The sequence below is a fragment of the Ornithorhynchus anatinus genome, chromosome 5, assembly GCF_004115215.2.
Source record: "Ornithorhynchus anatinus isolate Pmale09 chromosome 5, mOrnAna1.pri.v4, whole genome shotgun sequence".
Lineage (NCBI taxonomy): Eukaryota > Metazoa > Chordata > Mammalia > Monotremata > Ornithorhynchidae > Ornithorhynchus > Ornithorhynchus anatinus.
The window spans coordinates 37,853,259-37,880,762 of record NC_041732.1 but is presented as its reverse complement, the minus strand read 5'-3'; the positions used below and the strand labels follow the sequence as shown (position 1 = coordinate 37,880,762).

The 27,504-nt window shown below is 46.4% G+C and overlaps 2 protein-coding genes across 3 annotated transcripts in view; one reads left to right on the top strand and one right to left on the bottom strand.

Moving 5' to 3' along the window:
- Positions 1-11,644, bottom strand: part of BAG4 (BAG cochaperone 4) — a 39,670-nt gene extending 28,026 nt beyond the window's left edge. The window contains exon 1 of the mRNA XM_029065592.1: positions 11,413-11,644. Coding sequence (XP_028921425.1) covers positions 11,413-11,607 — 195 coding nt within the window. The 5' untranslated portion in view covers positions 11,608-11,644. The remainder of the gene's footprint in view (positions 1-11,412) is intronic.
- Positions 11,645-11,859: 215 nt separating this feature from the next.
- Positions 11,860-26,251, top strand: LSM1 (LSM1 homolog, mRNA degradation associated). Of its 2 annotated transcripts, XM_029064317.1 has the most exons (4): positions 11,860-12,006; positions 18,286-18,354; positions 20,443-20,558; positions 25,710-26,251. In XM_029064317.1, the coding sequence occupies exons 1-4, from the start codon at positions 11,961-11,963 to the stop codon at positions 25,878-25,880; spliced, it is 402 nt and encodes a 133-aa protein (XP_028920150.1). In that variant the 5' UTR covers positions 11,860-11,960; the 3' UTR covers positions 25,881-26,251. The 2 variants fall into 2 exon arrangements, with proteins under 2 accessions (XP_028920150.1, XP_028920151.1); XM_029064318.1 differs by lacking the exon at positions 18,286-18,354 and having other exon boundaries at positions 11,863-12,006.
- The last annotated feature ends 1,253 nt before the right edge of the window (positions 26,252-27,504 follow it).

Here is a 27,504-nt window from a genome sequence, read left to right as displayed (position 1 = left end):
GGCTTTAGCCCAGCCTCAGGCAGGAGTGTCGACCAAGGCTCGCTTTGGATACGCCACGATGGATACTCCAGTCCAGAGCAGCAATGGTGAATTAGGTAATAATTGTGGTATTTGTTAAGCGCTTACTATGTGCCAAGCACTTTACTAGGCCCTCGGGTTGATACGAGATAACCAAATCCCACATGGGGCTCACAGTCTAAGCAATAATAATAATGGTGGCATTTCTTAAGCGCTTACTATGTGCAAAGCACTGTTTTAAGTGCTGGGGGGATACAAGGTTATCAGGTTGTCCCACGGGGGGCTCACAGTTTTAATCCCCATTTTACAGATGAGGAAACTGAGGCATAGAGAAGGGAGAACAGGTATCGAATCCCCATTTTGCAGTTGAGGGAACTAGGCCCCAAAGAACTTAGGTGACTTGCCCAAGGTCACGCAGCGGGTAGGTGGCAGAGCCAGGATTCTGTCCTGGGAACACCGGGGCAGAGCCCCTTGGACATCATCACACTTTTGAGGTTGTCTCAGGGGTCAGTATTGGCTCCAGAGCAGATCTGGTCCCACCCCAGCCCACTCCCCCTCTTCAAAGCCTTATTTTGAAGGCACATCTCCTCCAAGAGGCCTTCCTTGACTAAGCCCATCATTCTTCTCCCACTCCCTTCTGCTTCAACCTGACTTGCTCCCTTTACTCACCCCCCCCCCAACCCCACAGTACTTATTTACTTATCTGTAATTTATTTATATAGATTAATTCTGTCTCTCCCTCTCGACTATAAGCTCATTGTGGGCAGGAATGTGCCTGTTATATTGTTATATTGTCCTCTCTCAAGCTCACAGTAAATTGTTCTGCACACAGGAAGCCCTCAATAAATGCAACTGACTAAGTTGTGGCTCCACGAGCAGAGTCATTTTATCAGGGAATGACGCCTGGCTGAAAAAACACATCTCAAGAGCACGGACCAGTTTCCTTACGCCTGAATCCCATAAGGCACTAATTAAACAGATCCTCGAGTCACTGACGGTGCAGAACCTTAGCATCCCCGACGTGGCACAGGCTGAGATCAGTTTAACAGAAACACAACGATTCCAGAGTGAAGTATTTTTAAAGACGATCCAAAATCTGGACTAAAAGCAAGTGCCCGTCTCCAGAACGAATGCCTAAAGACCAAACTTCCCCTTTGGTCCCAAAACAACATGGCGTGCTAGAATAGAATTCCTACAGGACATCAACACGGGAAATACGGTCAAAGGCATGTATGTCCCAACCGGCAGGGGTAAACCCTCAACTCCCGGGGACTCCCTGCCACGGAAGGTAGAGGGGACTACAAACACACACAGAGCTTTTCCCGATTAGAACTTCACCCTGATTCTCCGTTTCCTTTGCTTTTCAACTCTTACACCGTACTCTTTTCAATCACTTGGTACAATATTCTGCACACAGTACACACTCGATAAACACCGACTGTGTGATCTTCTGAGCGACCTCTAAATGAATGCTACACACAAAGGGCCAAGTAGGGAGATGGTGAGCTCTCGAGACATGTCCCAAGGTTACCGATCTCCTACATAAGTCCAAAACCAAAAAGACCAGCACCCATGATTGACAGAAGGTACAAAATGGACAAATAAGCTTTTAAAGTACTGTAAATGCCAGTTCGCCCTCTACAACGATAAAAGAAGAAGCATGAAGGCCCCATCTACTTTTTTCACCTACCTCTGGAGTACGTTTTGGAGCTTGTCAGATGGTTTGCACATCTGGGATGTGTGCCAGAATCCCACTTTCTCCTTCACCCTCCCTCTCCAAAAGAATGCTTGTACAAAGGAAACTCTTTCCAGTAATTGTGACAAGAATGTATATTTAAAGCATAAAGAATGCCTGTAAATTGAAGAAGAGACGAAGTATTCCAAGTACTTGGATTTTTTTTAAAAAAACAAAGACGGAAAATCCCCTCCCATTATCCCTCACTAATCAATCCAACACAACACATCTGAAGAACTGAGCACTCTACTTCAAGTTCCTCATTAGAAATACAGCATGCCTGTACCCATACCTTTGGTCAAATTAATGTTCTTTTTTAAGAGCTCCCTCTTAGCAGGTTGCTAATCCTTCTGGCCAGCCCAAGAGGTACAAAGCATACCAATAAAACTTGTACTATTTTGTCAGCGTGCAGCTTAATGCAACTTCATTCCTTCACTAATTCAGTCATACTTATTGAGCGAAGTCTCAAGGCACTGCCAGTTCAGATCTGCAGTTAGATTAAGCACCTCACCTGGTTTCACCGCACATGCCACAGAGATTGATTGATCAATCCATCAATCATATTGAGCGCTTACCATGTGTAGATCAATGATATGTACTGAGTGCTATGTGCAGAGCCCCTTACCAAGTGCTTGAGCAAGTACAATACAACACGCTCCCTGCCCATAACGAGTTTAGTCTGGAGGGGGAGACACAATAATATGCATAATTTCTAATATGTAATTTAAAGATATGTACAGAAGTGCCATAGGGGTGAGGGTGGGGCGAATGTCAAGTGTCCGAAGGTCACAGGTTGAAGTGCATAGATGACTAAGGGAGAGTGAGCTGGGGAAAAGAGGGCTTAACTGGGGCAGGCCTTTTGGAGATGTGACCTTAGTAATGCTTGCAAGGTGGAGAATGAGGTGGTCTGGTGTAAATGGAGGGGGAGGAGGTTTCAGATTTGGGGGATGAAGTGGGAAAGGGTTTGGCAGAGAGGTAGACGAGATTGGAACACAGGGAACTAGGGCTGGGAGGAGTGGAGTGGGCTGTAGTAGAAGATTAGTGAGGGGAGATAGGGTGGGGTGAGTGCTTTAAAGCCACCGGTAAGGAGGTGGAGGGATGGCCATTGGAGGTTCTTGATGAGCGGGGAGACAGGGGCTGGACATTTTTATTGATAAACGATTTGTGCAGCAGAGTGACATACGGACTGGAGTGGAGAGAGAAAGGAGTCCAGGAGGTCAGGGAGGAGGCAGAGGGAGTAGTCAAGGCGGGAGAAGATAAGTGCTTGGATCAGCATGGCAGCAGTTTGGATGGAGAGAAAAGGGCGAATTTTAGCAATATTGTGACGGGAGCACAGACAGGATTTGGTGACAGCTTGAATATGTACATAGCACTGTACAGAGCGCTTGGAAGAGTTCAATATAACAGTTGGTAGATGGATCCACACGCATTCTAACAAGCAAATCGTAAGAGATTTAATCCTGGGTCATGTCACTAAACTAAATGGCAGTCTCTCTAGAGGTTTTCAAATAGGCACCAGGTTCATTGGGGATACATTAGTTTACCAAGAAGTAATGAGCAAAATCGAAATTGTGCTGACAAATCAGTCTTGGCTAAAAATCAGGATTAGTGGTTACCTCACTCAACTTTCTTTTCAAGGCTACAGGAAAAGACAGAGAAACCAAAGGTGAACGTGAACACTCCTGAGCCACCCCAGGGAGCTCCCTCCTCTCACAGGGTTCAGGAAGAGCCGTACAAGGAGCGAAGACGCTGCTCAAAGTGCGTTCCAAAGTGAATTATTAATGTGTCTACTAAAAACAATCCCAAACCAGCGCTAACATCACAGCACAGGAATCTGGGTGGGGCAGTTCCACAATAGGTGCCGATAGTTACATCGGGTGTTTACACTCCAGTGATGGTAAAGAGGATTGAGCTAAAGAGGACTGCAAAATGCAAAGTGCCCTCGGTTTTTGAAAACTTACAATGATGCGCAAAGTCGCTCAACACTAAAATGGGCGGTTCAATTGACTTGTTACTTGAGAGTCTGATCCAGAGTCAGCCGAGGTGTGCGGTTTTTAACGCATCACTCTAAATTCCAGAAGAATCGGGGCAAACCCTCAATAAGGAGGACCCCTTTGCTTTTCAAAGTCATTGGTGATCCTTCAGCGGTGAGCCTGGGATGCAGCTTTCCAAAAAGTAAACATGATGGGCTGCTTATCCGATGCTTGTAAGAAGAAAGTCTTCCTGCCGGTATCTAATATGAGTTGCTGTTTGATTTGGGGGAAACATGGTCATTTCTAGGCTAATGTTTCAGGAAAGCCTAACACCATCTCCTTGATTTTCAGAACCACGTTCTCGTAATGTTTACGAAAACTGAGTTATACTTCCCAAAAAGTCTGTTACTTTTTTTTCACACCCCCCCCTCAGTCATTTTGATCTTTTTACCATAATCTGATTTCCAGGTTACCTCAAATTTAGCATTTTCTTCTGAATCAACAGGATTGTTTTTCTACTTTTGCTAAAACTGTGAATCTCCTGCTTGTTAGTTTCACCTCAGAGGCTTAACAGAGAGGCAAATGGGTGTGGAATGACGATAGGAAGCGTGACTGGACAGACCCAGTGCCAAGCCTCATTTTTAGGGACAATGGCAATCACCCACTCACTGTTTCAGCCCTAAGGCTGCCCCATCACCCTACGACCAACAATAATTACACCCTTCATATTACATTCCTTCTCCCATCGATCAATAAGCTCGTTATGGGCAGGGAACGTGTCTGCTAATTCTGTTGTACTGTACTCCCCCCAAGCACTTAGTAATAATAATTGTGGTGTTTGTTAATTGCTTACTGTAATCACTGTACTAAGTACTGGAGTGGATACAAGCAAATCAGGTTGGACACAGTGCCTATCCCACGTGGGGCTCACAGTCTCAATTGTCATTTTACAAATGAGGTAAAAGAGGCACAGAGAAGTGAAGCAACTTGCCCAAGGTCACAGAACAGACAAGTAGCAGAGCTGGGATTAGACCCCATGACCTTCTGATTCTTGCGCTCTAGCCACTATGCTATGCTGCTTCTCGTGCTCTGTACATAGCACTAGAAAAATACCACTGATATATTGATATTTACTCAACATTTACTGTGTTTAGGATGCTGTACTAATTACTTGGGTGAGTGCTGTAGAGTTAGTAGACATGACTGCTGCCTCAAATTATTGACAACCTAGCCAGGGACACAAAAGTAGAATGATGAGCTGGCTTGTTGAGAAGAAGGAAATCTGCGTGAGGCTGTGCTGTACTAAGGTCAGACTGGTCAGACCTGAGCGTGCTTGAAATGTCGAATCCCGGCTCGGCCACTTGTCAGCTGTGTGACTTTGGGCAAGTCACTTAACTTCTCGGTGTCTCAGTTACCTCATCTGTAAAATGGGGATTAAGACTGTGAGCCCCACGTGGGACAACCTGATTCCCCCTGTGTCTACCCCAGCGCTTAGAACAGTGCTCGGCACACAGTAAGCGCTTAACAAATACCAACATTATTATTATTAAGGAAAAGAGAAAATTACCTTTCCGAGAAGCAAAAGGCTGAGCTTTTTGCATCACAGTCAGGGATGGTCCTGAGAGGAGTCAAGCCCCCTAAATTCTCTTGGGAGTAGCAGAGAGAGCTCTCATTCTCTCCTGGCACAATGGTGAAGTAGGTTTTTCAACTGGCTCTGGAACTGTTTCCACATGGGTAAACGCCACATGGACCCACACAGGTAATTAGGTTGATGGAAAGGTAGGCCAGGGAAGTATGGATTCATGATCTATTTGGGGTTTTTCTGGTGTAAATCTTTGTGGTTTTAAAGCTCTATATGAATTTACTTTCTTGTCCTCTTTTCAACCATGCCTCTGATTAAAAGATGATTTATTAGCAGTCGTGTAATTCATTCATTCAATCGTATTTATCGAGCACTGTGTGCAGAGCAATGTACTCAGCACTTAGAAAGTACTATTCGGCAATGAAGAGAGACAGTCCCTACCCAACAATGGGCTCACAGTCTAGAAGCAGGGAGACAGACAACAAAACAAGTACACAGGCATGTTTTAGTGCTGTGGGATGGAGGGTGGGGTGAATTATCAAGTGCTTAAAAGGTACAGATCCAAATCCATAACGCAACGCAAAAAGGAGAGGGAGTAGGGGAAATGAGGATTTAGTTGGGGAAGGCCTCGTGGAGGAGATCAGAATGTTAAGACTTCTTCAAATTACTCAGGCCAAGTTCCCTTTGGCATCCTGACCAGATTCCACATTTCCTTTAGTCCCTTTGTTCCAGGACATTCTCATTCTAGGAATTTTTTCACAAGGTGACACTCATCTAACCCATCTGATACTAAAGTGAGTTGATTTAGTGAGACTTTCACCTGCGCTGCTTCTCGCTCCCAAAATCCAGAGTAGTTCCAGTCCAATCCTACAGGATGTAGGTTTCAGACTGGGGCTGCAGGGAGGTGTTCTCCTAATCAAATTCCCATTTTCCAGAAAAGGGAACTGAGGCACAGGAAAAGTGGCTTGCCCGGGGTCATACAGCAGACAGGTGGCAGAGTCAAAATTAGAACCCTGATCCTCGGACTCCCAGGACCATGATCTTTCCACTAGGCCACAGCTGCTTCCCAGAAATGTGCTTTTAGGATGGTTGAAGCACAGTCCAAGTCATCATCAGCACCCAGAGTGTTCCTGGGAGGCTGGAGGCAAAGGACCTTGAGAAGCAGTGTGCCCGAGTGGTCGAAGCACGGACCCGGGCATCAGAAGGAACTGGGTTCTAGTCCCGGCTCCGCCACTCGTCTGCCGTGTAACCTCAGACAGGTCACTTCACTTCTCTGTGCCTCAGTTCCCTGATCTGGAAAATGGGGATTAAGACTGAGAGCTCCATGTGGGTCAGGGACTATGTCCCATCTGATTAGCCTGTATCTACCCCAGTGCTTAGAACAATGCTTGACACAGAGTAAGCACTTAAATACAATCATCATCATGAGGACTGCGAGTCGGAAGGTCATGGGTTCTAATCCCCACTCTGCCACTTGTCTGCTGTGTGACCTTGGGCAAGTCACTTCACTTCCCTGTGCCTCAGTGACCTCATCTGTAAAATGAGGGTTGAGACTGTGAGCCCCAGGTGCGACAGGGACGGCGTCCAACCTGATTTCCTTGTATCCACCCCAGCATTTAGTACAGCGCCTGGCCCGTAGTCAGCGCTTATCAAATACTGTCATCATCATCATCAACAACCAAAGCAACCCTCTGGTATTTGTTCTAATGCTAGGATAAAACGGGGGCCTCCCTAGGGGTTCTGGTTTTCTCTCAGACCAGTTCAAGGATTATCATTTCAAATGAGCAAAAAAGACCACCCACTGCTCCTGGGAACGAGACAGTTTTCTAGTTCAATATTCCTGAGACTGGCATTGAACCAATCACCCTCTGGGAAGGAGAGAGGGTGGCACAAACACCTGTAGACCTTATGATTCTTTGTTGTCAGGCCCGCACCAAAGAAGTGAGTCAGTATTAGGGCTGAAACGGATGCATGCCCAATTCCAGAAGACTGTACACATACTCTCACCTGGCGAGAGACGCTGAATCAGCTGCCCAGAAGACAACCCACGTTTGACTGGTTTTCCCAGGCCAGTTTGTGGGATCTTTAACCAAGGCACATTAGCTCAATGGAATACATAGCCAGAAGGATAGTTATGCTGATGAGAAGAAAATGCCAGGGAAGTGGCCACAGCAAAGACTCTCTCAAGACATTAGGGTTATCAAATAGATAGCAAGTCATAACAAGGGTGATACGTTGGTTTCATCGGAGCAGCTACACCAGCAGCGATGTCCTTGGGGGAAGGGAGAGTGTTCTGTCCCAAGAAGCCCAGGACCCATAGGCAGGGTCCACAAGCAAGTATTTCTAATCCAATGCCGTAATGAAATAGAGGAAGGAAGTACTACGAGGCGGGAGGAATGAAATAGAGGAAGGAAGTACTACGAGGCGGGAGGGGGGGAAAGGGAGCCTGCTGACTGCTCAGGTGACTGCTTAGCTTCTTTGTCCAGGCATACGTCTCCATCCCAAGTTCCTCTAAGGTGGGAAGCCCGGGCTGAGGGTCGGAACTACCGATTTGGAAGGTTCCTTCTGCAGGACCCCGGGCTGAGAGTTTCTGGGGAACCATCCCACAGGGCTTCAGGCTAGTTTAACCAGACCTGAGGACCCCTCTACCCCAACATGCAGTATTCAGGGATCTGCTCCACCCTGCTACTTGAGCAAAGAATCTAGAACCCACCTGTCATCTTTGTGTGGATGCAGAATTTGCAACAATTACACATTTAGGGTGGGGGAAAAAAACAAACTTGGGTCCTTCATCCACCCTCCGAACCCCCACCATGTGAACCTAGAACTCATCCTTCCAGCCCGATTCCCTGGGTCATCCCTCAAAAGACAGGATGGGAAAAAGAAACTAGTGTCCTTCATCCACTCTCCGATCCCCCACCATCATGTGAACCTAGAACTCAGCCTCCCAGCCCGAATCCTTGGGTCATCCCTCAAAAGACAGTCAGTGTGGCCTGACAGTTAGAGGACGAGCCTGGGCGTCGGAAGCCCCTGGGTTCTAATCCCCGCTCTGCCGCTTGTCGGTGGCGAGACCTTGGGCAAGTCACTTCCCTTCCCTGTGCCTCAGTTTACCTCATCTGGAAAACAGGGATTGAGAAGGCAAGCCTCATGAGGGACACTAGCTGTGCCCACCCTGCTTAGGGTGTCTCTACCCCTGGTGCTTGGAACAATGCCTGGCGCATAGGAAGCGCCGAAGAAATACTTCATTAAACAACCCCCCCCCAAAGAATGTGCGTTTTGATTCGGAGGAAAGTGATCTAGGCCTGTGACCCCCTGCCCTGCCCTGTTCACCCCAGAGGCCGAATCTGCCCAGCTCAGCCCTCAGCCTGGGGTTTGGGGCTTTCAGACCAGCCCGTTCCCTCCCGGCCCCTAACTCGGGGCCAGGGGGGGCGTGGCGCAGGGAGAAATCTCAGTTCATTCATTCATTCACTCAATTGTATTTACTGAGGGCTTCCTGTGTGCAGAGCACTGTACTAAGCGCTTGGATTGTACAATTTGGCAATAGATAGAGACCATCCCTGCCCAACAATGGGGTCACAGTCTAAACGGGGATATAATAATAATGAAGGCATTTGTTAAGCACTTACTATGGGCCAAGCACTGTTCTAAGCGCTGGGATAGATACAAGGTGATCAGGTTGTCCCACTGGGGCTCCCAGTCTTGATCCCCATTTTACAGAGGAGGTCACTGAGGCACAGAGAAGTTTAGTGACTTCCCCAAAGTCACACAGCTGACAAGTGGCGGAGCTGGAATTAAAACCTACGACCTCTGACTCCCAAGCCCGGGCTTTTTCCACTGAGCCATGCTGCTTTTCTAAAACAATAATAATAATGGCATTTATTAAGTGCTTACTAGGTGCCAAGCACTGTTCTAAGCACTGGGATAGATACAAGGTAATCAGCCTGTCCCACTGGGGCTCCCGGTCTCCATTCCCATTTTACAGAAGAGGTCAATGAAGCCCAGGGAAGGGACCCGCCCAGGGTCACCCTGCAGACAAGTGGCAGGCCCGGGATTAGAACCCACACCCTCTGACTCCCAAGCCTGGGCTTTTTCCCCTAAGCCTCGCTGCTTCTCTATAATAATAATAGCATTGGTACTTGTTAAGCGCTCACAAGGTGCCAAGCACTGTTCTAAGCGCTGGGATAGAATAATAACGATGGCATTTGTTAAGCGCTCACTAGGTGCCAAGCGCTGGGCTAGATAGAAGGTGATGAGGCTGTCCCACAGGGGCTCCCGATCTCCATCCCCATTTTACAGAGGAGGTCACCGAGGCCCGGAGGAGTGACTCGCCCACGATCACCCCGCAGAGAAGGGGCGGAAGCGGGACTAGAACCCATGCCCTCTGACTCCCAAGCCCGTGCTTTTTCCACTGAGCCACGCTGCTTCTCTATAGTAATAACAGCAATGGTATTTGTTAAGTGGTCACTAAGTGCCAAGCACTGTTCTAAGCACTGGGATAGAATAATAATAATAATGATAACGGTGGCTTTTAAGCGCTCAGTAAGTGCCAAGCATTGTTCTAAGCACTGGGATAGAATAATGATGATAGCATTTAAGCGCTCAGGAGGTGCCAAGCATTGTTCTAAGCGCTGGGATAGAAAAATACTAATAATAACAATGGCATTTATTAAGTGCTCACTAGGTACTAAGCACTGTTCTAAGCACTGCAACAGAATAATACTAATAATAATGATAACATTTAAGCGCTCACTAGGTGTCAAGCACTGTTCTAAGCGCTGGGACAGAATAATAATAATAATGATAGCATTTAAGTGCTCACTAGTTGCCAAGCACTGTTCTAAGCGCTGGGATAGAATAATAATAATAACGGTGGCATTTAAGGGCTCAGTAGGTGCCCAGCACTGTTCTAAACGCTGGGATAAAATAATAATGATAACATTTGTTAAGCGCTCACTGGGTGCCCAGCAGTGTTCTAAGCGTTGGGATAGAATAATAATAATAGCATTTAAGTGCTGACTGGGTGCCCAGCCCTGTTTTAAGCGCTGGGATACAATAATAATGATGATAGCATTTAAGAGCTCACTGGGTGCCCAGCACTGTTCTAAGCGCTGGGATAAAATAATAATAATGATAGCATTTAAGAGCTCACTGGGTGCCCAGCACTGTTCTAAGCGTTGGGATAGAATAATAATAATGATAGCATTTAAGCGCTGATTGGGTAACCAGCCCTGTTCTAAGCGCTGGGATAAAATAATAATAATGATAGCATTTGTTAAGTGCTCACTGGGTGCCCAGCACTGCTCTAAGCGCTGGGATGGAATAATAATAATAATAATGATAGCATTTAAGCGCTGATTGGGTGCCCAGCCCTGTTCTAAGCATTGGGATAGAATAATAATAATGATAACATTTAAGGGCTGACTGGGTGCCCAGCACTATTCTAAGCGCTGGGATAAAATAATAATAATGATAGCATTTGTTAGGCGCTGACTGGGTGCCCAGCACTTTTCTAAGCGTTGGGATAGAATAAGAATAACGATAGCATTTAAGCGCTGATTGGGTGCCCAGCCCTGTTCTAAGCAGTGAGATAAAATAATAATAATGATAGCATTTGTTAAGCGCTCACTAGGTGCCCAGCCCTGTTCTAAGCGTTGGGATAGAATAATAACAATGATAACATTTAAGGGCTGACTGGGTGCCCAGCCCTATTCTAAGCGCTGGGATACAGTAATAATGATGATAGCATTTGTTAAGCTCTGACTGGGTGCCCAGCACTGCTCTAAGCGCTGGGATGGAATAATGCTGCTAGTATTTAAGCGCTGATTGGGTGCCCAGCCCTGTTCTAAGCGCTGGGCCAGATAGAAGGTGATGAGGCGGTCCCAGGGGGGCTCCCGGTGTCCATCCCCATTCCCCGGAGGAGGTGAGGGAGGGCGTGCGGAGGGTGCAGCGCAGGGTGGTGTCCCCCGCCGAGCCGAGCCGAGCCGAGCCGAGCCGAGCCGAGCCGAGCCGAACAGGGGATGGAGCAGGGCTGGGGAGCGGCGCCCTGCGCGGCCGGGAGGGGGCGCCCTCCGCCCCCGCGTCCTCCGGGCCCGAGGCCCCGTTACCTGGAGGCCTCCGGGCGGCGCCGGGTCCGGCCAGGGCCCCGCCGGAGGGTAGTAGGCGGCGGCGGCGGCGGCGACGGGTCCGCCATCCCCGGGCATCCTCCAGGGCCCGGGCGGCGGCGGCCGTGAGTGCGGCGGGGCCGGCTCCCCGGCCGCCCCCAAGTAGGGGCCGTAGCCCGGCCTCCTCAGGGCCGACATGGGCTCCGCTCCGCTCCCCAGGCCGCGCCTGCGCAACACCACCCGGGGGGAGGGAGGAGGGGGAGGCGGGGCAGGAGAGGGGGACGGAATCGACCAATCGTTCGCCCCGCGCTCCCCCCCCCGAAGGGGCCCCCGCAGCCAATCGGAGGCGAGAACCGCCCCCTTAAGGGGGGGCGCGCGCGGCCTCGCTTCCCTCACGAGGGGCTGGGGCGCGCGCCCGCCCGCCCGCCCGCCCGCCCCGAGCCGGAAGTGAAGACGAGCTACTTCCGGGAAGACGCCCCCCTCTCCGAGCGGGAGCTTGGAAGGGGAAGGCGGTTCTGCCCCTCGCCCTCTGCCCCTCTCCCCCGGCCACGATGAACTACATGCCGGGCACCGCCAGTCTCATCGAGGACATTGACAGTGAGTGGAGCCCTTCCCTTCCCCGCCTCGCCCCTGTTGGCCTCCCTCTTCCCCAAGGGGGGGGGGGGGCAGGGCCTTCCTGCTTCAATCATTCATTCAATCATTCAGTCATTCATTCAGGCATTCATTCATTCAAGCATTCATTGAAGCATTCATTCAAGCATGCATTCGTTCAAGCATGCATTGAAGCATTCATTAAAGCATTCATTTAGTCATTCATTAAAGCATTCATTTAGTCATTCATTAAAGCATTCATTTAGTCATTCATTAAAGCATTCATTCGAGCATTCATTAAAGCATTCATTCGAGCATTCAGTGAAGCATTCATTCATTCGAACATTCAGTGAAGCATTCATTCATTCGAGCATTCAGTGAAGCATTCATTCATTCGAGCATTCATTCATTCATTCATTGAAGCCTTCATTCAATCATTCATTCATTGAAGCATTCATTCAATCATTCCTTCAAGCATTCATTCATTGAAGCATTCATTCATTCATTCAATCGTATTGATCGAGCGCTTACTATAAGCCCGTCAAAGAGCAGGGACTGTGTCTATCTGTTGGCGACCTGTCCATTCCAAGCGCTTCGTCCAGGGCTCTGCACAGAGTAAGCGCTCAATCAATACAATTGAATGAATGAACTCTGTGCAGAGCACTGTCTTCAGTTGTAGCGATGGCGCGCTCAGTCTGTGCAGAGCCCTGGACGAAGCGCTTGGAATGGACAGCTGGGCCACAGATAAGGCTCCTTGCTTCCAGCTCAAAGTGGGGACTCGCCCCCCTCTTCTGCTCTGCTCCGTCCCACTCCAGGAGCTCCCCGGGAAGAGGCCTCCTTAATAATGATGATGACGGTATTGGTTAAGCGCTCCCTAGAATAATAATTTTGGTGCGTGTTAAGCGCTCCCTAGAATAATGATTTTGGTACCTATAAAGCGCTCCCTAGAATAATAATTTTGGTACGTGTAAAGCGCTCCCTGTAATAATTTTGGTATGTGTTAAGCGCTCCTTAGAATAATAATTTTGGTGTGTGTTAAGCGCTCCCTATAATAATTTTGATATATGGAAAGAGCATAATTTTGGTACGTGTTAAGTGCTCCCTAGAATAATAATTTTGGGACGTGTTAAGAGCTCCCTAGAATCATTTTGGTATGTGTTAAGCGCTCCCTAGAATAATAATTTTGGTATGTGTTAAGCGCTCCCTAAAATAATAATTTTGGTGTGTGTTAAGTACTCCCTTTAATAATTTTGGTACGTGTTAAGCTCTCCCTAGAATAATAATTTTGGTATGTGTTAAGCACTCCCTAGAATAATAATTTTGGTATATATTAAGCGCTCCCTAGAATAATAATTTTGGTGTGTTAAGCGCTCCCTAGAATAATTTTGATACGTGTAAAGAGTTCCCTAGATTAATAATTTTGGTATGTGTTAAGCGCTCCCTATAATAATTTTGGTATGTGTTAAGCGCTCCCTAGAATAATAATTTTGGTATGTGTTAAGCGCTCCCTAGAATAATAATTTTGGTATGTGTTAAGCGCTCCCTAGAATAATAATAATGGTATGTGTTAAGCAGCGTGGCTCAGTGGAAAGAGCCCGGGCTTGGGAGTCGGAGGTCATGGGCTTGAATCCCGGTTCTGCCACTTGTCAGCTGTGTGACTGTGGGCAAGTCACTTAACTTCTTTGGGCCTCAGTGATCTCATCTGGAAAATGGGGATTAAGACTGTGAGCCTCACGTGGGACAACCTGATCACCCTATATCTCCCCCAGCGCTCTGCACATAGTAAGCACTTAACAAATACCAACATTATTATTATTATTAAGTGCTTCCTGTAGTAATAATAATTTTGGTTTGTGTTAAGCGCTTACTCTGTGCCAAGCACTATTCTAAGCACTGGGGGAGATATAAGCTAAACAGCCTGTCCCCCGTGGGGCTCACAGTTTTCATCCCCATTTGGCAGATGAGGGCACAGAGAAGTGAAGTGACTCACCCAAAGTCACACAGCTGACAAGCGGCAGAGCTGGGATTAGAACCCAAGACCTCTGACTCCCAAGCCTGGGCTCTTTTCCCCTCGTTCTGCCCTGGGGCTGCCCGGCTGCCTTTAAAGGACTTAATAATAGTAACTGCCTGTAGTAATAAGTCCCAGGCACTGTACTGAGCGCTGGGGTGGGTATGAGGAAATCGGGTTGGACACAGTCCCTTTCCCCTGTGGGGCTCACAGCCTCAATCCCCATTTTACAGATGAAGGAACCGAGGCCCAGAGAAGGTAATAATAATGATGGCATTTGTTAAGCGCTTACTGTGTGCCAAGCACTGTTCTAAGCGCTGGGGGGGATACATGGGGCTCGCACTCTTAATCCCCATTTTGCAGATGAGGTAACTGAGGCACAGAGAAGTTACGTGACTTGCCCAAAGTCATACAACTGACAAGTGGCAGAGTGAGATTTGAACCCAGGTCCTCTGACTCCCAGTCCCATGCTCTTTCCACTGTACCACGCTGCTTCAGTTTTGCTCTTAGGATCTGGGAGAGTGACCTTCTGCTTTCTTTCTCCCACTTTCCCCGTGCCCTTTTTCCTGGCTTCGGGGCTCCCTTCCTTTCTACTTTAAACTTCTGCTGTAAAGAATCTGAGCCGTGGGGTAAGCCCAATTTAAAGAAAAAGGAAAAATGAGAGCCTTAAGGGTCATGAAACTCTTTAGGAAGCCGGTCCAGCCTGTTTTAAGCTAATAAAATGAAAGACTATTAAATACCCAAGTGACCTTCCTAACGGTTTTGTATACAGATGAGCCTTACGGAGAGTATAGTAATATCTGTAGTAACTGTATTTAAGTGTTTACTATGTGCCAAAAACTGTATTAAGCGCTAATTAGGTCCCACATAGGGGTCACAGTCTTAATCCTTATTTTACAGATGAGGTAAATGAGGCACAGAGCAAAAGTATAACAATTGTAATAATTGTAATTAAGGGCTTGCTATGTGCCAAGCACCGTATTGAACACCGGGGTGGATGCAAGATAATTAGGCCCCACCTAGGGTTCACAGTCTTAATCCATATTTTACAGATGAGGTAACTGAGGCATGGAGAAGTGAAGTGACTTGCCCAAGGTCACACAGCAGGTATGTGGTAGAGCCGGGATTAGAACCCAGGTCTTCTGACTCCCAGGCCCTTGCTCCTTCCGCTCGGTCACGCTGCTTCCCAGGGTAGTGGAGTCAATGCCAGCTTTAGCTGCCAAGGGATGTATTGCGTGGAATTTATTGCTTTCGAGTAATTTTCAGCCAGTGAGACATGATTTCATCTTGCTTTTGGTTGGAAAGGGAATGGCCCTTTCCAGATTGTGCCATATATCAACCATTGTGGTACCTGTCCTGCAGATCTCACTTTTCCAAACTCTTAGTAACCCTTTCCTCACACTCCCCCTCTCTCTATCCTTTTAATCTAATGGGTAATCTTGTCAACAGTAGTCCAGATGTGATCTTCACAGCATCACTAAAATCCACCCGTTCCTCTGCATCCAAACTGCTATCCCACCCTGATTACTCTATCAGCCTCCTTGCTGACCTCCCAGTCTCCTTCACTCTGCTACACAGATCATTTTTTTACAAAAATGTTCAGACCATGTTTCTCCTCTCCTCAAGAGTCTCCAGTCGTCGCCCGTCCACCTCCATATCAAACAAACTCCTCACCATTGGCTTTAAAGCCCTCAATCACCTTGCCCCCTCCTACCTCACCTCGCTACTCTCCTGCTATAACCCAGTCCACACACTTCGCTTCTCTAATGCAAACCTTCTCACTGTACCTCAGTTTCCATCTGTCTCGCCACCCACGCCTCGCCCACATTAATATCTGTCTCCCCACCTCGGACTGTAAACTTGTCGCGGGCAGGGAGTGTGTCTGTTTATGATGATGTACTTTCCCAAGCATTTAGTACAGTGCTCTGCACAAAGTAAGTGCTCAAAAAATGATTAACTATTAAATGTCACTTAAAATCAAGCCGTTCTCTGGACTGGAAATCCTTGATGTAAGGCTTTTCAGAGTTAAGACAGGTGGCACTTAAAACACTAAAATTTTCACTGTTTCAGCTTTATAGCACATCAGTTTCAAGTTTAACCCCTGTTTTATGGCACTAGCTAAGAGGCGACGGGTGGGAGGATCCACATGAATTTCTGGGAAATGGGGCTACAATTTTAAAAGATGTGTTGGGGGTGATCAGGTGAGGAGTAAGTTTTAGAGAGGCAGGGAATGTCTCCTAATTCTATTGTATTGTACTCTCTCAAGTGTGTAGTACAGTGCTCTGCACATAGTAAGCACTCAAATACCCTAGATTGACTGCTTTCAGAGGAGAGCAGATGGGCTTGGACAGGGAAGGAGGATTTATCAGAACATCAAGTGGTGTCTACAGTTGTGTTTTGCATCTAATGAAGTAAGTCAGCAACCAGCCTAGGAACCTGAGAAGCAGCTTGACCTAGTGCATAGAGCACAGGCCTGGGAGTCATAAGGACCTGGGTCTAATCCTGGCTCCACCACTTGTCTGCTGTGTGACCTTGGGCAAGTCACTTAACTTCTGTGCCTCAGTTACCTCATCTGTAAAATGGGACTTAACACTTTGAGCCCAGTGTGGGACAGGAATTGTATCTGACCTGAAAAGCTTGTATCCACCCCAGAGCTTACTACAGTGCCTGGCACATATAGTAAGTACTTAAATGCCATTAAAAAAAACCATCCCAGATTCATAATACAGTCATGTAGCTAAATTATGCAGGTGTATATTACTCAGAGTACACCTCTTGGTAAAAAAAAAAAAAACTTTGTCAAATCTACTTATTTTATCAAATCCGGTGCTCGGCACAGATTAGGTTCAGAAACCAGTCCCTTATGTATTACTGTTTCAACTTCCAAGGGAGTTTTCAGGAGTCAGTTGTGTTGGTCTGAGGAATAACTGTAGTTACCAAATTTAAGGGGTAGAATTTGTGTAATTCATAATGTGAGCTCTTGTAGTAATGCCTGAGGACCTTCTTAAATGTGTTTAGTCACTTAAGCCCTAAAGGTGAAAGTTAATTTTGCCAATCAGAATTAGACTTTTTCTTACTGTATAAATGGAAATTTGTCTAACCAGTGTATTATGTTGACTTTTCTCCCACTCCCCATATCAGTATATGGGCAGAGCACTCTATTAAGCTTGGAAGAATACAATAGAGATACATGGTATAATCCCTGAATCTCTGCTTTGAACATCAACTGCCTCACCTCAAAATTTCATGACAACCTTTCTCGATAAAAGTTAGTAATACTTCTCTAGGTTCTGTAAGCATTTAGAAGTAACAAGACTGGGCAGACACAGTAAAATCAGACGCTGTAAGTAATAATAATAATGTTGGTATTTGTTACATGCTTACTATGTGCCGAGCACTGTTCTAAGCACTGGGGTAGATACAGGGTAATCAAGTTGTTCCATGTGAGGCTCACAGTCTTAATCCCCATTTTACAGATGAGGTAACTGAGGCACCGAAGAGTCAAGTGACTTGACCAAAGTCACACAGCTGACAGGTGGCAGAGCCGGGATTAGAACCCATGACCTCTGACTCCTAAGCCTGTGCTCTTCCCACTGAGCCACGCTGTTAGTGTATAGACAATCTGTTCTCTTTCCTTTCTCATCTTCTTTATGATCCGTAACCTATCTACTAGGGACAGGGAACATGTCTGATTCTCACCTATGTATACTTTCCCAGGGTTTAGTACAGTGCTCTGTACACAGTCAGCGCTTAATAAATACTCCTAAGTAGCCTTCCAAAAGACTGCGTGCTGCTACAGTTTTTTTCCCCTCACTCGGGTAAACCCAGCTTGGTCTGTCTCTCTGCAGTAACTGCCGGTGTCCTTGCAGAGGTGCACGGTACATGGGTGGAGTTGCTAAACAGGCTTGATTTAGAGTGGATCTTGATTTTTGAACCCACTCTTAGTTTCTTTCTTTAATGGAAAATGTCAGGTTCATTGTGGTATCACTTCTGGGTATTTTTACACCATGGAGGAAAACAAATGAAGCCAGCTCAAAACTTTGGGGCTACTTTTTTTTATTCTCTCTCTCCCTTTAGCCTTTAAGCTCAGTGACCTCTTGGAAAGAGGTTTTCCACAACTTTCCCAAAAGAGACATAATCCCACCTCAAACCCGAACGTTCTCCTCAACTGAACTTAATCTCAAGAACATGGCCTTCCAAGGTAGTATAGCTCAGAACTAACGTGGTGATCGGTGTGCTGCCCTAATTGATCCTCATTTTAAAATCCTCTTTTTCAGAGAAACACTTGGTGCTGCTTCGAGATGGTAGGACCCTCATAGGCTATTTAAGGAGCATTGATCAGTTTGGTATGTAATCGTTGTGGAGCCTTATTGAATACGCCCAGTTCTCTTAAGACCCCGGAGGTGGCATTCTTGCAAAATCCTCCGTAAAGGTAAAACCATGTGATACTCATGGTGCCCTGCCCCTCTGCCCAGCTTCTGTCTGTGACACCAGGTCGTGCTGTATCCAAACCCACTCGCTCACCTTCAGAAAAAGCCATGGCTTTTGCTCGTCTTTTTGATAGTTATCTGAGCTGCTCTTATTTTCCCATTAGAGGGAGCCAAATATCCCCAAGTCACAGCCTCATCTGGGGACATTTTTCTCTATATTGCACCATTTAAGGATGCCGAGTCGATTCGTCCGGACCTCACTAGGAACGTGCTTCCAAGTGCCAAATTTCTAAATCCCATCCCTACCCTTTTTATTGTTCCTTTAATCAATCAATCAGTGGTATTTATCGAGTGCTTACTGGGTGCAGAGCACTATATTAAGCACTCAGGAGAGTACAATAGAACAGAGGTGGTAGACATGATCCTTGCCCAGAGGGAGGTTTCAGACTGGGGGTGGAAAACACATTGGAATAAATTGCAGTCAGAGATAAGTGGGGTGAAAAAGAGCTCAAGAGGTACAGATTCAAGTGCCTAAGTGATGCAGAAGGGAGGGTGAATAGGGGGAGTGAAGGCTTAGTCAGGGAAGGTCTCTTGGAGGAGTTATGCCTTCAATAAAGCTTTGAAGATGGCGAGAGGGAAGTGGACTACTCTGCACCCCTGTGCAGGTTTTGCAGCTGAATTCTCTGTGGTGTGCCCGGTGAAGCAGATGATAGTATTACGGTCCCAGACAAATGGGCATCTGTGCCCGTTCCGGCACCAGTTAATCGAGCTAGCTGCATTTCTTTACTGTCCCAGGTCACTGTATGAGACTGAGAACTCGATTGGTTTGCACCCCTTCTCTCCCCCATCCCCTCCCAGTCCCACAGCTCCTATACGTATATCCCTAATTTATTTATTTATAGTCTGCTTCCCCCTCTAGACCGCAAGCTCCTTGTGGGCAGGGAATGTGTCAGCCATCTGTTATATTGTTCTCTCCCAAGCCCTTAGTACAGAGCTCTCTGCACACAGCAAGCGCTCAATACATTTGTTTGAAGTGGTCACTCAAGTTATACCCACATGAGTGCTTGGTTTAGGAGGGGGTTTTTCCCCCTTGTGCATGCCCGGAGGACCACCACTGCGGTAAAATGCTTCCCAGATTGTGTTCAAGACTTTCCTCCCCTGAGTACTGACCTCCCCTCATGCCCAGGAGCTGCTCGGGCCTTGCTGCAGAACAGGGGCCTCAACAAGACCAAGGATCAATTCACCTTTTGCTAGGAGAGTGGGACCAGAAAGGAGGTTTTAGGGTGACTGGAGTAAGACGGGGTTCATTGGGGCTTGTCCCAACCAGGTTCTGGTTCCAGGAATCGCTAGTCATTTCGGTAATTTATAGTTACTTGATTTGACTTGCCAGTAATCCAGTTTTGGTTTTGCCTTTATCATTTTTATGAGTAGGAGGACATGTGCTTGCAATTATGGGTTCTGTAATGGAGATGAATTAATTAATTCTGAATTCATCAGAATTAAGAGCAAAAAAGTTGAAATGTGAATCCTTGTAATGAACAGGAAAAAAATTGGGAAGTTTTTTTTTTTTTGGCTTTTCAAAATGTTACTTCAGTTGATCAAGCTTAGCATTTAAGACATTTTGCTGTCCTAAAGCATACTGATTTAGCAGGTCTTTTTTGCTTTTGTGACTTCTTTGTACTGTTGGTATCGTGAACATTAAATGGATATAATCTAAAACATGGTACGATTTTTATGTTCACGTGGTGCTTGTTGTAAAATGGGCCCCTTCTGTCAGTCAAAAACACGTAGATGGAGTGTCCTGAACACCCGTAAGTTGACATTTAACTTGTTTTTCTAAAATATCTGCTTTTGAGCACTTGATGGTATAGTATCCAATACCAGAATCATTTTGCATTTCAAGAGGGGCTTTCCTTAAATATCTGAGAGTGATTGACTTTGCTCTGTTTTAGCCAGAAATCCAAGCTAAGACTCTTTCCCCTCTCTACTCCGAAATGCTTACAGCTAACCTGGTGTTGCATCAGACGGTGGAACGCATCCACGTGGGGAAAAAATACGGGGACATACCTCGAGGAATTTTTGTTGTACGAGGAGAGAATGTGGTGCTGCTAGGAGAAATAGTAAGTAAAAAGCTGTTCGTAATCCTAGTGTTGATTTCGGTCCGATTCCTTCTGACGGTCGAAGTAACTCCAGCTGTCCAGAGTGAGCCCCGATAGCTGTTCCCAAGCCAGACATGGAACGGTATCGGTCCATTCTGATTTAGCCCCGCTTCGGTTTAAGGTGATATCACTGGTCCGTTATGCAATAGCATGTCTTAATCAAGCAGTTATCGAGCACCCGTGCAATTATGCAGTCATCGTGAAATGTCCTAGAGGCAAATACAGTAAATAGGCTGCAACAAGTTCAGTTACTGAAGCTGTTTCTGGATCCATTGGGATGGAGGGGAGGGAAGGGTAATCTCCAAGTAACACTTATTGGAATTGGACCACTTATCCAAACTGACATGGATCCGCTTGAAGAGTTTACTGTGGAAGCAGTTGGGCATAAAATGAAATAAATTCAAATAAGCCATGCAGAGCTAAAAACAATCACTAAACTATGCTCCAAGGATACTTAAGCCCAGCTTTTAGGTTGTGGCAGAACCCTGACTTAGTGGGCAGTAACAACAGAATCGGCACAGATGCCCTGAGGTTCATCAATCAAGAAGCAGAGCCAAGAACAGTACCCTCTGTAGGGCAGTTGTAAGTACCAACCAGAGAAGCAGAGTGGCCTAGTGGATAGAGCAGGGGCCTGGGAGTGAGAAGGACATGGGTTCTAATTCCAGGTCCGCCACTTGTCTGCTCTGTGACCTTGGGCAGGTCACTTACCTTCTCTGTGCCTCATTTATCTCATCCATAAAATGGGGATTAAGACCGTGAGTCCCGTGGACTGTGGCCAACCAGATTGCCTTGTATCTAAGCACTTAGTACAGTGCTTTGCACACAGTAAATGCCCAATAAATACAATTGATAATAATAATATCTACCCAATGCTTAGTATAGTGCCTGGCACGTAGTCCTTAACAAATACCATTTAAAAAAACACAAGACACCCTAAACATATTTCTGCCTTGGGTATTTGGGGACTTTGGTAGGTTCTGATGAATCCAGATGGTAGAGGAGAAGCATTGAGGCTAGTGAAAAGGGCACAGGCCAGGGAGTCAGAGGACCTGCATTCTAATCTGCCATTGCCTTCGGCGTGACTTTGGAAAAGTCCCTTAGCTACTCTTTGCCTCCGTTCCCTGACTCTCCCTTATGCTGTGAGCTCCACCTGGAACAAGGACCGTGTCCGGGCTGATTATTTTCTATTTATTACAGTGCTTCGCACCTAGAAAGCGTTTTATCATTGCTGTTATCCTTACCGGAACTGTGCCGAGAGGTTAAACTACCCAACTTGATTGTCATCCTGGGTACTTTGAGAATTTTTCTGGGAATCCTGCCATCAAATCACATTGTGGAAAGTACTGCACACACCATGTAGGAAAGGCTAGGATATAGTTCAAGGTGACTCAGGTTCCAGGTCCTTTTATTATAATTTAGCACCTTCCATACTGCCCCTCAAGTAAATCAAAAAAGTGCCTTAGTCATGGCATATTAGGGAATCTTCCCATTTTTTTAAGTCCACCCTTCTTCCATTACACTCCAGCTTGCCGTCTTCAATCCTCTGTAGTTAACCTACTCACTGTGTCTTGGTCTCGTTTCTTCCACCACCAGGCTCTTGCTCGGTCCTGCCTCTCTGCCTGAAACTCTCTCCCCCTTCACATCTGACAGGCCACAGCTCTCCGTGTCTTCAAAGCCCATCTCAAATCTCATTTCCAGGAAGCTTTCCCAAATTAATTTCTAACATTGCCTCTTGAATGCCCCCAACTCCCATGTCACTCACACCATTTATGCAGGCCACTTACCTCCTAAGCCACCGAAGCAGCATGCAGGTCTGGGTGTCAGAGGATCTATGTTCCAAACCCGGCTCTGCTGCGTAACCTTGGGTAAGTCACTTCTCTGCCTCAGTTCCTTCATTTGCAAAATGAGGATTTAATACCTCTTCTTCCTCTTACTTAGACTGAGCACCATGTGGGACGCAGTTACCCTCTGTCTACCCCAGTGCTTAGTTCAGTCCTTGGCATATTCTAAGTGCTTAACAAATACCTCAGGTATTATTATTATTAGGTATTGTGACTTAGATATCACAACTCCCTGAAGCACTTAGTTACTTATCTTATATACTCCATTACATCCTCCTATTAGTGATATTCTTTAAAGTGTGTCTTTTCCCCCTGCTAGATTGAAGCTCCTTGAGAGCCGGAATCGTGACTGTTAATTCTGTCGCACTCTCCCAAGCACCTACGACAGTGTCCTGCACATAGTAGGCATTCACTAAGTACTACTGATTGACTAATCCAGATCCCCAGTAAGATTTGATTATTAAATAAAACAGAAGTAACTTCTCAGAGGACCTCAAGTGATGTTTGTTCTTGTCTGTCTGTCTCCCCCGATTAGACTGTAAGCCCGTCAAACGGCAGGGACTGTCTCTATCTGTTGCTGACTTGTTCATTCCAAGCGCTTAGTACAGTGCTCTGCACATAGTAAGCGCTCAATAAATACTATTGAATGAATGAATGTGGGATCCCAAATCTGGGAAAGACTAGTGGAAAACTCATAAAACCTATCTTCTGGAATCCACCTTCCATTAAAAGTTTCTGAATTCTTCAGATAGGGGTTGGAAATGCTTCCCAATGAATGATAGGCCATGACGCTCAGCTGCACCAAATGGGAGATTTTACCATAGAAAAATCTGTTTGAAAAAACATCCTTTTATCCACACTTGGATTTGTGTTTATATTAATTTCTGTCTTCCCCTCTAATATCATTGATTATATCCTTTCAGAATTTGTAGTCGATAAGATCTGCTGAAATCAGTCAATCAATTTCATTTATTGTGTGCTTACTGTGGGCAGAGCACTGTAGTAAGCGCTTGGGAGACTACAATGTTTCATATTTAATAGACATATTCATGGCCCACAAGTAGCTTACAGTCTAGAGGGGGAGAGCTACATTTATCTCCATATCCAAGACCTTATGACACCATCTACGCCTACTGCCTTGGAGAACTCAGTCGCTCCATGGCTTCAACTACCATCTCTGTGCAGATAATTTCCCACATCTGCATCTCCAGCCCTGATCTTCCTCCTTCTCTGCAGTCTTCTATTTCATCCTGTCTTCAAGACATCTCTCCTTGGATGTCCCCCAACACCTCAAATTTAACATGGCCACAACAGAACTCCTCATCATCCCACCCAAATCCTCCCCTCCCCTTGACATCGTTGTAGAGAACACCTCCATCCTCCCTGTCTCACAAGGCCATAATCTTGGTGTTATCCTTGACTCCTCGCTCTCATACAACCCGCATATTGAATCTGTTACTAAATCCTGTTGGTTCAACTTTCGCAACATCGTTAAAATCCTCCCTTTCCTCTCCATCCAAATTGCTATCCTATTAATCCATGCAGTTATCCTATCCTGCCTTGATTACTGTATCAGCCTCCTTGCTGACCTCCCTGCCTCTTGACTCTCCCCTCTTCAATTCATATTTAATAATAATGTTGGTATTTGTTAAGCGCTTACTATGTGCAGAGCACTGTTCTAAGTGCTGGGATAGATACAGGGTAATCAGGTTGTCCCACACGAGGCTCACAGTCTTAATCCCCATTTTACAGATGAGGTAACTGAGGCACAGAGAAGTTAAGTGACTTGCCCACAGTCACACAGCTGACAAGCGGTGGAGCCAGGCACTCTACTGCCCAGATCATTTTTTCTACAAAACTCTTCAGTCCATGTTTCCATACTCCTCAAGAATCTCCAGTGGTTGGCACCCAGATCCATATCAAACAAACTACTCACCCTCAGTTTTAAAGCTCTCTGTCACTTTGCCCCCTCCTACCTTATCTTTCTGGTTTCCAGCTACAACCCAGCCCAAATACTTCCCTCCTCTAATGCCTACCTCCTCACTGTACCTCTGTCTCGTCTCTCTCACTGCCATCCCCTCACCCGTGTCCTCCCTTTGGCCTGGAACTCCATTCCCTTTCCTATCTGATAGCTCACTCTCCCTACCTTTTAAAAGCTCATCTCCAAGAGACCTCACCCAACCAAGCCCTCATTTTCTCTTCTCCCACTTCCTGTTGTGGCTCCCTCATACTTGGATCTGTACCCTTTACCCCATTCTCGGCCCCACAGCACTTATGTACGTATCTATAACATATTAATGTCTGCCTCCTCTTCTAGATACTAAGCTCCTTGTGGGCAGGGAACATGTCTACCAACTCCATAATATACACTCCCAAGCGCTCAGTACAGTACCCTGCACATAGCATTCAGTAGAGCAGATTCCTTTACCACCGTTTCACCCTCATTCTGGATTTAGAGGGCAACTTGAGCAGTTGTTCTTTAATGTCCTTAAGTTGATTTTCTTCTCAGGAGGCCATTATGTCCATTAAACCCTTTTTCCATCTAAGGTGAGGACAAGAAGCTCATTAATGAAAAGCCAACTCTTGATGCTAATATAGAGTAGTGGCTTTCTTTTCCTTACATACTAGGTCTCGTATTATCTTGGAAAATAGTACTAACAGTATTTGCATGTCCACTGAGTGAATTTACTCTACTAACATCTCGGGGAAAATAGAAACATAAGGCACTTTCCCTGCTAACAAGGAGCTTGCACTGTAATAGAGGAGACAGACGTAAAATATTTACAAATAGAGTAATCAGAAAAAATTGATTGTACAATTGATTGTATACCTGTACCCACAGTTGCAGAGGAAGGGCAAAAATAAATGTTTATGTGGCCATTATGACTCAGAAGATAAGTAATCAAGGGTGGTTTGTCAGAGAAGGTGGGACTTTTTGAAGGGCTTTGACAGGGAAGAAGCTGTGGTCCGTCAGATTTCCCCTACCAGGGAAACTGTTAAGGAATGGAGGTGGGAGAGTTGAAAGATAATGGAGGATCTGGCTGGTTAGCAGGAAGATGGTTCAAGTAACATCTGTGGGATCACACGGTGCCACCCCATCCCTCTCTATGTAGAATCTGTTCTCAGAGCATTAGGTTCAAAGACCCAGCCAGAGTTGAGGGTTTTGGCTTGGGATTGCTCAGCCTGAGTTACATGATGAGTGTCCAGTGTCCTCCAGGCCTCACTAGCTCTTCCACCCCAGTTACCTCTTCAAACCCGCTTTATTTTCCAGGACCTGGAGAAAGAGACGGACACTCCCCTCCAGCAAGTGTCGATTGAGGAGATACTGGAAGAGCAGCGGGTGGAACAGCAGACCAAGCAGGAAGCTGAGAAGCTGAAAGTTCAGGCCCTCAAGGAGCGGGGCCTCTCCATCCCTCGAGCAGATACTTTGGATGAGTACTAGGCTTTGTGTGTCAAGCGAACATTGGTGCCTCCGGAAGCAGAGGCTGTCACTGAAGTTAGTGACTTAATGACCCCACACAGTGGACCAGAGACCTGATCTTGAAAAATGGCTTTAATTTTGGATTTTCTGACACAGGTGCCATGAAGAGATTATGTGGCCTTATCGTTTTGTTCTTCACAGAATCATTATTTAAAAGGGCAGTGGCATGGCCTTGAGGTGCCCAGCACTTTGGAACTAGCAAGAGTTCCTTCAGGAGAAACTTTGCTTCCTCCTCTCTTCTCCCCATTTTTGCTTCCCTCTCCCACTCTCCCTTTGACTGTGGCGGGAAAATTCTCCCACTCACTTGTAAATAAAATATGAGTCTCTTGCAACTCTCAAGTTATTGCCCATGTAGGAGACCTCCCCCGGTCTTAAGGAAGATTGCTCCACCCCGGTGAAGGAAATACAAAAGGCATATTGAGCTCATGCTCCCGTCCCCCACAGTTCAAAGTTGTTGGTGACCTGTTGAGGAAATAGCTTAAAGCCCCAGGTGTTAATTTTTTCTTCTCAGTCTCCCTGTGGATGGTCAATAGTAATAATAATTGTGGTCTTTAAACACTTACTATGTGCCAGGCACCGTACTAAGCCCTGGGGTAAATATAAGGTAATTGGGTTGGACACAGACCCTGTCTTAATTCCCATTTTCCAGATGAGGTAACTGAGGCACAGAGAATTGAAGTGACTTGCCCAAGGCCACACAGCAGACAAATGGTGGAGCCGGGACTAGAACCCAGGTCCTTCTGACTCGCAGGCCCATGCTCTATGCAGTAGGCCACGCCGCTTCTGTAGTAGAAACAACTACAGAGCTATTGGATTTGGGGTTGCAAGATGAAGCTTTAAAGAAGCGAATGGTGGAAATAACTTTTTCGATGAGTGGTTTTAGATAATCCTATCAAAGTTCACTGTGACATTTGATGGCTGACGTAGGCTTTCTTCCCCTTGAGGCTGCTGCCTCGCCCTGCTGCTGACCAAGGCCTGTTGAACCTGAGGTCTGCTCTGGTTTGGCAGATGGATAGGGAAGGAAAGGGGGCTTAGGAGGTGTAGGTTTGCAGTCCTGCCCCTGCATCAAAGGCTGGGATCCAAGATTATTGCTGAAAACCATAAAACTTCCTGTTGGGTCATAGATTCTGAGCTGGAAGAAAATTGGTTTTCCTAGGCGGAAGAAGGAATAGAGGCTGGTGTGTTACAGGAAAAGGAGGAAAGCGTGGTGGTTGGTGTCCACATGAGAGGGGCACCCTGAGGTCAGCTACGTGGCCATTAAAGAGCTCAGTAAGGAGTTGTTGGGTCGAGATGTGGATTAGCCCCATTTGATGGGAGTAATGTGGAGGTTGAGAGAAATTCCCCGGCTTCCTTAGCGATTCAGTAGAACTTAAAGCCCCTCTGAGTTACCAACTGCTCCTCGAGCTTCCCTTTTCCTCCTGTCACTGGGGTTGATGGCATTTTAGTTTCAGGTGCTGGTGGCAGCCAAGTAGCTTTAATGTGTGTGAGATACTGCAATGATCAAGTTAGCCTTCCCTGAAAAACCCTGAGGTAAGGAAAATAGCCAAAATCTAAAGGAACAGGACTGGATGAAAATCATCTAAGG